We start from the raw sequence: 12,470 nt of genomic DNA, 5'->3' as shown, positions 1-12,470 counted from the left end.
CAGTAATTGTCTGGCAGCCTAAGCTACAGATAATCACACGGCAGCTCCCAAAAAGGAGCATTTGTGACCTGAGGTGACTAAGGATGTATAAATACTGTCTGCAAGGCAACAGCTCCAAAGCAATCTAATACAATTTCATAATGCAAAGGCAACACAAGGTCCACAGCTCTGACTCACCAGGTTTAGCAAATCACTAGACATCCTGGCTCCAACTACACCAAAAGCAGCCACCTAGAAATACATCCCCTTGACAAAAAGAAATGTGTTTGAAAAGGCAACTAGCCAATGGCAAACAGTATGACCTTCAGTGAAATAGCCGTGGGGACTCATGAACTAAAGTCTGGCAATAATCACTAGAAACTGAAACAAACTCATCCTTGGATTTGGATCCTAATGGACACAGGACTGGATCTCTGCTGTGTCCCTGTGTTCCTCTCAGCAGTCTAGATAGATACATCAAACAATGATGCAGCCTGTATTTAATGATAATTCAATTTTAATCTTGACAACTGGAAGACAAATTCTAACTTGAAACATGCAATTATTTCCCATTCCTACAACATTTGGTCTATTTTGGTTTGCAATTTCTTGTAATTCAGTAGCACATTCATTGCACCAAACTGATGAATGTTAACCACTAAAGTGTGTAAGCCTCAAGTATGATGTTGCTCAATTCTGAACTTCTAGTGACTCCAGCTCATGGGCTGGTCCACAATTTTCTGTTATTTTTGGAGCAGTAGGGCTGTACACAGTCATGCAAATTACAAGACACAGTTGTACACGTTGTCTTCTAAGAACAGGTCTTGCAATTATTTGTTTACCCATATTCTTAAATTCCTGGGGTTTCCACACAAAAAACCCACCCAAGATAAAATGCAAGCTTATGTCACATTCCTGCAAGGCTCTTCATCTGTGTTCAGTTACATTTAGATACTCTCCTTTGCTGCTTGCTCTGTGTTGAATCCTCTTTCTCCTTCCATTTACAACCATGTGTGAAGAAAAATAAGTCTGCTTAATACAGATCCAAATTGGCTTTGTAATGAACTCATTAAAGAAATGGTCCATTTCAGCCCTCAAAATTTGCTGCAGGTACCTCTGCACCTTATTATTAAACCTCCACCAAAAATGAACAGGAAAAAAAAAGATAATAGGGTCTCAAAGACATGCTCTGCACACTGACTGCCATGTATGCAGAGCCCACAGCCTGGAAATGCACTTACTCAGTGTAAATCCAGTTCTATTGAATTTTCTTTTCCTCACGGTATATTAGCACTCATGAAAAATCTTGCAGTGAAAGCCCTAGAGAAGAAATCTTCTGTCCACAGACAAATGCACTTCTCACATTCTGCTCTAGTACAACAGGCAAAAGAGCAAAAACGCTGTTCGTTCTTTTACAATAATCATAAGGTCAGACACTCACCTAAGACATAAATAACACATGGGCTTTGTCACAGGCACTTCCTCTAGCCTTAATTCAGTGCTATCTCCATCCATTCATCCTCTCCTCCTCCACCAAATATATGAACAATTATGATCAGTCCACTGAAAGTTTGACTGCTATTCTAACGTTCAGCTCCTATGAGCCACCAACACCAGCCTTTCAGTCACCTCCAGATCACTGCTACCTGTGAATTTACTCAAGCCAAATCTTTCTGTTTTGTTTTTTTTTTCCATTTTCTTTTCTTCTTTTCTTTCTTCCTTTCCCTTCCCTTTCTTTCCTTTTCACAATCATTGACCACGCCAAAAAGAGATTCATGAGACCAATGATGGCATCTTCAAACAACGCCATAGAAGGAAATAAAATAGCGCAGGATCAGAGAGGCTGTTATATGTCAACATAGTAAATACCCACAGTCAAATTCTTAGTTGGTGTAAATCAACCTGTCTCCATCTGTTTTTATGAGGGCACTTCAACCTGATGCTGGACACACAGCAGAAAAACCTTACTCAGATTAAACTACAGCATTTTAAATCTGAGAGAGTACTGACCCTGTCTGGCACCTACTCTCATATAGACACACATTCTTGTGGCCAAATTCTCATCTCCCGTGACAGGGAACAGCCAGGAGTACACTGCATGCAAGGACGTATGGGCCCTTAATACCATCCCAAAGCAGGCAGCCCCCTCCCTTGCCCACCTTTCTTGGAGGTCCTGGGGATATTCCCAGAACAGCAGCAGCCGCAGTCATGTTGCACATTGCTGCCTATGCAAGGAAACCTGAAGCATGTGAAATGTACAGCATACTCTATAGCAGAGGATGGCAAGCCATAGTTGGGTTCTCCTGTTATACTATATCATGTAAAAAACATGCACATGAACACAGTAAATATTTAAAGCTTCCTAGCCTTAAAAAAAAAAAATCACAACTGTACCTAGCTTGTAGTAATCCAGAGCCACAGCTGCAGGGCATCTTTTCAGCAGCCTAAGTCTGCTGTTTGAATTACACAGATTCCTTTGAACTACAAGGAGAGCTACAAATACCTGCTTGATCAGCTCCACTGTTCCTCTGAGGCAGCTAAACTGAGCACCGAAGAGTTCCTGTGATGGTACACAGAGCCATCGACACCCAGGAGAAAAACATGGGTTCATAACACCAGGAGCTCAACAGGTGCTGATGGTCAAGAGTTAAATATCTAACTGGTGTTTTCATTTCCTAGATCAGTAAGAGGGAAATTCTGGCCAAAAATGTCATCATAGAATGGGTTGGGTTGGAAGGGACATTAAAGATCACCTAGTTCCAACCCCCCTGCCATGGGCAGGGACACCTTCCACTAGACCAGGTTGCTCCAAGCCCCATCCAACCTGGCCTTGTCTTCTCGTGTGTTTATTATATATTGACTTCTGAGCTAACTTTACAAATGGCTGATCATGACTGCTTCAGCAAGGAAAGATTAGGGGTCTGATCTCCATTCCCCCATCCTTACAATTACTGGTGAACTCTTGAGGAACAAGCACCCTACTGCCAGAATACAGACCAGTCTCTAACCTGCCACCTTAAGAAAAATAAGATAGACATCTCTTTGGGCAAAAAAAGAAAAAGAAAGATGATCCATGTATTTGAAGAAATATTCTAGGGGTTATCTCCAGTCTGATGTCTTCTACTGCAGCCTCTATTCACTGCCTTTCCTTGGTACTGTTTTCCCAAAATGCATACACTTGCTTGTCTGACATTGCCAGTCTCGTTAGTATTGAGTGCAGCATGCAAAGCCCCATTTAGAAAGCAAGCAAACACCAACTAAGAACAAAGAAAGAAACAAAACCTAGAAACTTGGTAAGAGTGGATGTCAGCAAGCTGATAGAAACACTTTGGCTTAAAGAATGTCATCTGCTTAGTTCAACATCAGCTGCAAGAACTGCCACGCTTCCTCAAACATTGCCTTTTTCTGGCTGGATCACAGGCGAGCCCGGAAAGGGATGCTAATGGTTTGCTTGGTCAGAGCACACAGAAAGGAAGCAGAGGCAGTGAACGAGCTGCCAGCTGTGTCCCCTGCTTCAGGAAATTCAGGAATTTTTTCAGTTGAGCAAGCTTGCAAGGGCTCTGGGATTACAGCCCTTTGCTGGATGGGGTTGTTTCTTTATTATGGGATGGCCTTTAACGATGTTAAAGGGCAAGGAGGTTTTGACTGACACGCTGCAGACCCCACGGAGGTTTTGACTGACATGCTGCAGACCCCATAGAGGCTAATTACTCAGCCAGTCTCTTTTCCCTTACCCACCCTTCTTGAGCATCTGCAAAGAGTCTTCAAATTTAACCTGCAAATGCTAATGTTTTTCCTTTGTAGCACTGGATTGTTCCTCTTCAGGGCTTTTTACATGCACTTTCCATTTACCCAGTGCTAGCTCCCATAATGGTCAATAAAGGACAGTATATTAGTATGATAAACTCATGTTCCCAGCCATGCACAGAATTCATATTGAATTAGAAAGTCAGCCTATGTTCATAAAAACAACGCTATTGAGCAAATGGAGCTTTACTGCACTACATAACAGATATCACATATCTTTGCGTTGCTGTCAATTCTTCACATAAATACTTAAAATCCCTTAGACTTCATTTTGCACACTATATAGTGAGTCTCTTCATAATCAAATAGTATTTAAAACATTTACTGCCTTGTTAAATCTAACAAGTTAGATTTATTGGGATAGTCACTTTCCTTAATAGCCAATTTAGTAAAACTCAATGTATTCATTGATGGATAAATATATAATAGGTGGTTGTTAAACTTTAATAAATATGTTTAATAGTCAGCTGGCATTTTCTCTCAATGGCAGCACTTCCTCTCAGCTGCCAACAGGAAATGCTGATCCTGAATGTGCCAATTCAGCCCACATGTAGGGAATAAATTGATCTAGAGGAGCAAACGGGAACACAAATTTCAGGTAGCTTTCCTGCACTGCTTGTCACAAGAAGGCAACTCTAGCTGAGACTATCCTAAGCTCCCACCAAGACTGTCAGGTGTTAAAGAGCACACAGCGTAAAGGAACAGTATGAGCTACTGTGTTTGCCTAGACTCCAGAAAAGCAATGAACAGGACAGGAAGGGCAGCTGGCTTCTTTAAAGTAATATAAACTTATTAATGTATTATTAGTGCAATTTAAATTCTTGTCACACTCCTTGCTTCACGTATATCAGGTCGCATTCTCTCACCCCACCCTGCCACTCTGTTTATTGATCAACAGATTAAATTATGATGCCTTGGCTTCTACTTAGGTATAAAAAGTACTCTTTTAAGACTTTTAGATATCAAAGAAAAAAATTTAGAAGAGTTCATATCATTAGACAACTAAAAACCTTTAAAAATCGGGCCCTTAGCTCAAACTGTAGAACTTTATGGCTAATTCTGCACGTCCCAGGATCAGTTCTCCAAGCTGAAGGCAGCTACTACACATAAATGAGAAAAGAATGATTAAAATACCTTCAAGAGAGACTGTATTTGTACTCTGAGCTGGGAAGTTTTATCATAGCCACAAGACACTCACCCGTGTGGGATTATATAGTTCCTGGAGTGGGCTTCTGGATCCTTTCCGGCAGCAAATGTCCATCCCAAATGGATTTCTACGCATTACTGCAAGGGGAAATTGAAATTAATACAGGTTAGCAACATTGGTTAGCAGTAACCTATCGCAATACATAGAGCAAGAAGAGACTTTCTGACAGATCACGGGATTCTAGTCAGTGTTGTGTCTTAATTCATAAGACAATTTACTTTCCCTAGAAATTGTCTGAGAGCTAAATCCTTTATCTATTGTTGAAGTTACTAAAAAAAAAAGTTCTCTGGTTCCCCTCTTTTCCTCTGTTATAAAAGCTGTTATCCAACAGCTTCCAGCTCAGGTGCACAAAAATTCAAACACAGCGACCTAAGCAACACAACCTTCAGCAGTGCCAGGTACCTGATTCTCTGATCGTCAGGGAGGAGTCAGATGGATTCTTACCATCAGCATCTCTGAGAGGCAACATTTGAGCCTCTCTCCACCTAGATACAGAAGTACACAGGATCCTAATATTAAAACACCTAATTTAAAGCTTCTATCTTAACTTTTAGGTTTCTCCTAGAACAGACACTCAGCACTACATAATGCACATGCAGTCAATCCTTGCTGCACTTCTTGCCTCAAAGCATATTTCGCTCTACATATTGCAACTGAATACCTGACTGATCCAAAACCCAACAAACGCTATGTTATCCTAGTCGGAGACGAGCAGGTTTTCAAACCAAAGGTTTTGCCAAAGGTCTCATCAAGGAGTATTTTGGATGATAAAGCATTTTCAGGAGAGACACTGACCTGAGCAGGCACAGAGATCACCAGTTTCGAGTTAGACCTTTGTGGCCATAAGAGTCAACATAAGAAGGTATTCAGCTCCAACCAGTCTCTACAGTCACAAGGAAAACAGCCTGTCCTTCAAATCTCACATGGCCCACATCATTCTCTGCAGACGCTCCTCTGCCCCCAGCTTGCTGTGCTAACTACGGAAAGAGCATCAGGCAATCAGACACCCACATCAGGCATCACAGCAAGGGGAGATCTGTCTCGTCGAGGTTTAATTAACACACAACCAAAAGCAAAGAAGAGATGCTCCTGCTGGGAATCCAAAGGCATTAAGCAGTCAGGCACGCTTTTATCACCGCTTGCCACATTTTGTAACCAGAATCTATTGCAGCGTCCTATAGCAGCAGTTCTGAGCTGCACCACTTGCAGACATGATATTGCAGGCCACGAGCCAAGAGTCAGAGAATACAATCAAGTAGTGTTTTAATACAGAGGGCTAATATGCAATCATAATTGATACATCAAGCAGTATGAACCACAGAAAACTGTATATAGTTCCAATCTGGAAACTATATAATAGATTCCTTCGTTCACTTCACAGCTATTTTTCAACTGAAGGTATCTAATAACATGCCATGCCACTTTTCCCCTGAGCAAAGAGAGATTGCATGGGTCTTGTGGCAGAAGTCAGACATATATGCTCAGTAAACAAACTGGCTCAATGTTTTCCTTGCTATTTTCCTCACAATTAGGATAGTAATGTCATTAGAGGCTATAACTTTAATTTACATGTTTAAATACCTGATTATTCTCCGAACATTTTTAATCATGCAGCCAAGTACTGCAATTCTGTCAGTTTTGTGCTAATGTGCCTTTTTGAAAGTTAACTTAAAAAGTGTTTGGAACAGTTAAAACTTTAAAAATATTCTGCATGAGTAATATCAGCCTCCAGTACCTGGAACTGGTTTTAGGAAGAAAACACTGAAGTGAGGTTGTAAGAATCCAACAGTCATTCCAACTACAAAACTCCTGCCTGTCACATCCCTGCTTGTCGTGCCTCTCCATACTCTTGTACAAGGAACTGTGTCCAGGGATGCTTTAAAAATCATTTTGTAGCCCCCTCACCATTACAAGAGATTTTTCCAAAATGAAGCCTTCCAGTCAATGCCAAACCACATCATTTCCATTTAAAACACCAGAGCAGGTTGAAAGGGAGAGGGCAACATTTCAGCACATCCAGGTCGTTAGACTGTCATTAACCAGGATCCTGAAACACTGATGCTTTGTTCCAAAATGAAGAAAAATTCTAGTGTGGTATTCCCTAATTTATTACTTCATTTTTCATTTCCATTAAATACAGTAAACACTAATGTGCACAAATGTATCCCTTCCTGTATTACTTAGCCAGCAGGTATCAACACATCCACACTTTATATGCAGCAGTAACAGCCATAAAGATTAAATTATTTGCACAACATGCAAGATTTGATTCTCAGATGTAAACAAGCAAAAAAAGCAACTGTCTCCCCAGCAAAAGCTAAATACTAACGTAGAACCTTAGTCACAGAAGCCATTAAATCTTTTTTATCATTCCCAATATTACTTAATTGGTTTGTTTTTTTCAATAAAGCCTTAGAAGACGACTGTGGAGTTAGCATAGCAACACAGCAGCTCAACATAGCACTCTATTCCCTGTTTATCAGTGTCAGGAACATCATGCCCTGATGCAGCTGTACACAGCACCTCTGTGCACACCTGGAAAACACTTGCGCCTGGAATTTAACTGCAGCACCAAAAGAAAGAGGAATATTCTCCTCTCCTCAGCAGAAATCCCACTCACACCTTTTGCAGAACTGTCCTTAGATGAATAACTATCAGGAACGTTTATATATAGTTCAAAACACTCGCTAACATGCCTGTGGACAACCACCTCTCAGGGCTCCTGCAACCTGTTCTCTACTGTCTCAGCTTCTTTGAGGCAGTGTTTCATTATGTGAATGACACAACCTTTTGGGTCTGAGTCTCACCTATAGCAATCTGCAGTAAGAAAACCGTAATATGGACATTAACTGTACCTATACGAATTTTAACACCACTTTTAGTAAGACTGTCATACTATTGTGGTAGTGAAAATTAAGAAATCAAGCCCTTTATCTTCACCAAATCTTATTAGCATCATAAATATCTAAATTTACATTTTATGCCTTGGACTGATCTCCATACATAATTACAGTAAATTATAATCTAATGATAAGTACTGCATATGCATGGCTCCAAGAACTGATTAAAATATCATGTTCATGCACACTAAGTGTGTGAAGCAGCTGACAAGAGCATTCAATCCCTTTAATGATTAAAGAGTAGTGTTAATACTGCAACTGCAGCAAAATCAGCAGTACCCTGAATTTAGCCAAGACTGTGAGCAGCTGAGTGAATTGTTAGTTTGTTGCTTAAATGCAAGAGCTGTAATAACAAGACCTTTCCTCCACCTCCAGGAATCATTTGTCCAAAATGCAAGCTTGGCTCATCTTGTTGAAATCTGTGGAATCACCAGTCATTAATTTAATAGCAAGTCTGAAGAGCATGTTAACTAGGCACCAAATTTCAGTTTCTAAGGAGAGAAAGATAAACAGTTCCACTGAATTTAAAGCTTATCATCTGTGTATATATACGTAGAGAGATGGAAACTACATGCACAGGTCTTAAATTATCTCAAAACAGGAGCATCCATGCACGACCTCTAGAAAACTATTCAGACTCTCAGTGCACTGCGCATGAGAACACAGCACTCCTCAGTCAAATCCTCTTCTACAGTCTGTGCAAAAAAAAAAAAAAAAGTCCAGAGGTTTTGCCACAGTCTTGATCCATTAGATGGCTACAAATTAAAACGTAGATCCCTCAAATTAAAAACACCCTTTGGAAAGGCACAATTTGGGAGCATACTGAGAGCTTGCAGGTCGTCACCCAGGCCAGGCAGCATTTGAACCTCCCATCATGGTCTAACAACTGATGTGTTTACAAGCGTCTATCTCCTCCCCAGGTCTCTAAACCCGTGGTGGCAGAGGCAGGGTTACAAGTGACAGAGTAAATTATGTGGCAAGGCACCTACTAGATCTTGGCATCTGTGTGTGTATGGGGGGGGGTGTCACCTCCAGCTTGCATCTAGCCAAAACCACCAGACAACAGTGCCTAGAATAATGGGCACAGGTAGGGAGGGGAAACATGTAGGCAGGCAGGGATGGTTTAAAGCCTGTGACGTTCCAGACACTGAAGATCATTCACATGGAAACATGTGAACCAGGCTTAAGTTGTCACCTCTATTTGGCAGAAGGCATTTATCATGCACTTGGTAACCTACAAACACCTGTCCCAGAATGGAAGACCTCTGACATTCCCACAGGATGAACAATGACAGCAGAAAATACTAAAAATAAGAAGCCACATCAGTGCCATTTCTGCCTCTCCCTATCAGCAGCTACAGAGAAACTGAGAGAGGGGACATGGTGGCACTTCTCTTGGGACATTACTGGCCTGAAAAGGTACATGAACACCAGTGCCATCTAGACAGAAGAGAAAGGGGTGGTGAAAATCATAGGAACCAAGACTCTTGAGAGACTTAAAGCCATAGAGGTCACCTTCTCATAAAGTGTCAGAAGGGCAAATGAAACCATTTCTCACAAGCCTATGTGGGATCAGTCACAGAGGAGACTCTGCCATAAGAGACACACAAAACGGTTGTCACTTTTTCCACTGGACCTGCAGACACAAGTGAAATTTCAAACACTGGGTGCATGCATCCAGCAGCACCGACATCGCTGCCACCCTACAACCCTGTAAATGTCAGAGGCTCCCATTTCTAAGACTTCCACAGAATAAAAGTTCCCCAGCTGCTATCTAGCAAATGTCTTCTGACTAGGTAACGTTTAATTTGCATTGCTTGGACTATTCTAATTACATGATAACAATAATCAAGTGTAAAAACTTTACCTCTGTTCACTGCCTCTTAAATTAACTGTCTCATATTACAAATATTTGAGAAAAGTTCTGAGAATATATTAATATTTAACTTTTCATTACATTGGTCTAAAGTACAAAGACAAAATTCCTTAATACAGCATTGCTTAAAGCTGACATACATAATTCATTCCACCTATCCAAGATATATGTCCCACTGAGGAAAAAGCATGTATTGGCAGCAGGTGAGACTGGTTGAAGATGCAATCCTGTTCTTGTTCCAAAGAAAAAAGTCAAATATATTCCATATTCCTTTTTTTTGGTCGGACTTCTCTTCTTTTTTGGTCTGATTTCTGTATGAAAGGCTGAAAATTGACAGCAGTCTGCTTGCTTCTTTTAGCTGAAGTACATTGCTTTCCAGCTAACGCCGCTGTCCAACTGCCCCTAATCAGGTCAGGGTTAATGCTTTCCATGGAGCATCTAGACAGTAAAGAGCAGGTAGATAACCTAGTACCTTCTCCTAGAACTGTAAACAACCAGGTCATGGCCAAAAATTCACCTAAACATTCCCTATCCAACCTAGACAGAAAAATCAGTGTAATTTGGCCCAGGCAAGATAGCAGCATCGAAACAGTTACTTGTATCTTTGGCATCTCTGGACACATTTAAGCAAGCTACTGCCCTCAAACTCTCACATTTTTCTCAAGCAAAGCAAGAATAATTGATTATTCCCATACTGACTGTTTAGAGATTCTCTTCAGCTAAAGATTTGGCCACGATTTGTCTTCCAAACTCTTGCATAGACTTCTACTGTGACACCAAAGCAACACGGAAAATTACTTCTGTTGGGTACTTAGGATGAAATACACATTTGAACACCACACTGAACACCTCCTCAGAGGCACCGAGACATCTATAGCTCAATCTTAAGCATACATCTAGAAATTATATTATATAACTACTGTGCCATCTGTACCAGCAAGAATGCTGCTCAGGACAAACTAGTCACATCCAAATACAAACCTAGCAAGGCTCAATCTGACAGTATTTTGCACCTGCAACACTTCTGAAGCATGAAAATACTCTGGGCAAAGTTGAAGTAAGTGACCCTAGGAAGCAGCCCTTTTTGTTTGTCAGAGGCTCTTGGACTGCATTTTTTGTAATTTGGAATATCCTGTCCACATAGCTTTCAGGCACTTCACTAAAATCATGCTGAACAAGCTTGTCATTAGTAACCAGCTCGTTCTGCTTCAGGAAAATGAGCCTTCCATAATAATTTACAACAATCTGCTCTGCAAGACTTCAGCCAAGTCCAAACTGCAAGCAAAATCGTAAACTCAGCAACAAAAAGACTACCTAATTTCAAACTTCGTTAAATTTCCTATGGTCCCTTCTACAGACTAATCAGGCTATGGACACCAAATGGTATGAAAGGGTTAATTTTTAATCAGCAACCAGGAGCATGAAGAGTGAATGCAAATAAATGCTTTCACCCAGCACTGGCTCCCAGAGCCTGAGTAAGGAGACTTAGATAGCTCTCCCGGCAATGATTTAGGAGCACTAATCCTTCAGCAGCGATTCACAAAGATCGATGGATTGATAGCAGCATCTTGTGACATCTGGGGCCTTGTGCTTTGCTGCTTTCAGCCCAGGATTTTAGACTAAATTATCTCTCCTTCATCCCGAGACCACAGGTACAAGGATTTATGACTAAACTCTTGTCTGGCCTCTCATTTTCTTAAGGCAAAATTGCAGCTTTCTTTGCTGGAGCTTGGGAGATCTATTTTTAGAAAGTAAGAATCAGATTAGGTATTGTGTATGAGCATGCCAAAGTCTTAAATGCAGAGAATGAGATAACTCTTTTTCTCTGTGTTAACACAGAACCAGATTTTGCCTTAATACCAGACAGTAACTAGAAACACAGGGTTTTGCTCAGCACAAGAAACAAGCAAAAATCTGTGACCAGAGCACCTTACCCTGTGTAACACCACTGTGTCTCACAGGCAAACCAGAGACCTTGCTGAGCTGGGTGCTGTAGGTACACTGCAAAAAAACAATCCCAAAAGCTCGATGTTTTAGAGCTCCGCCTGGGGAATAGGGAGAGATGCTGTATTTTAGTTTAGCAATATAGGATCATTGATTCAACACGTCCATCCCAACATGTCCATCCTACCTTCCCCTGATGTTTCCACTCCCGCTCACGTACCAGAGGGACTCACTAAAGTATGACTGTTGATGAATACCACAGAAGTGAAGGATGAAAAATCAAGAAGAGGTTATAGCTTAGTGAAATTACTATGGCTGAGAAGAGCAGCAAAGCCTCTAGTTGCAGGACAAGGGACCAGCAAAGTCAGTCCTCAGTTCATAGGTTAGAAAAACAGAGTCAAAGAAGTTAAAAACTTCCACCCACAACGCAAATTAGTTGCTACAGATCAAATTCATTTTAGGAAGTGAGATGTCTATTCTAAGCTACTCATTTAAGCTCCAATTATCAGAGCACCACCGCCATGAAGATGGGTCACCCCATGGGTCCCCGCGAATGGCTCCCCTCCTTCCCACTGACCAGCAATCCTAGATGGGCTGATGGTTGAAGTTACATGAAATAAATCCTGGTATAGCACAGAAATGAATCTTAACGTTTGTTTCTAAGCTCTAGTCACTAATTACAACGGTTGTAAATGTCCTCCAAAGACTAGAGAGATATTTAATGACTTTTTGCTTTAGACAGATTTCCAGAAATAAG

At 41.0% G+C, this 12,470-nt stretch overlaps 1 protein-coding gene across 2 annotated transcripts in view; it reads right to left on the bottom strand.

Annotated features, from left to right (window-relative positions):
- CHST11 (carbohydrate sulfotransferase 11) overlaps window positions 1-12,470 on the bottom strand; it is a 168,474-nt gene that overhangs the window by 90,277 nt on the left and 65,727 nt on the right. For both annotated transcript variants that reach the window (XM_040596651.1, XM_040596652.1), the window contains exon 2: window positions 4,985-5,070. In XM_040596651.1, coding sequence (XP_040452585.1) covers window positions 4,985-5,070 — 86 coding nt within the window. The remainder of the gene's footprint in view (window positions 1-4,984; window positions 5,071-12,470) is intronic.

This window comes from Falco naumanni, chromosome 5 (assembly GCF_017639655.2).
Source record: "Falco naumanni isolate bFalNau1 chromosome 5, bFalNau1.pat, whole genome shotgun sequence".
In the NCBI taxonomy this organism is placed as follows: domain Eukaryota; kingdom Metazoa; phylum Chordata; class Aves; order Falconiformes; family Falconidae; genus Falco; species Falco naumanni.
This window is presented reverse-complemented; position numbering and strand designations above follow the sequence as displayed.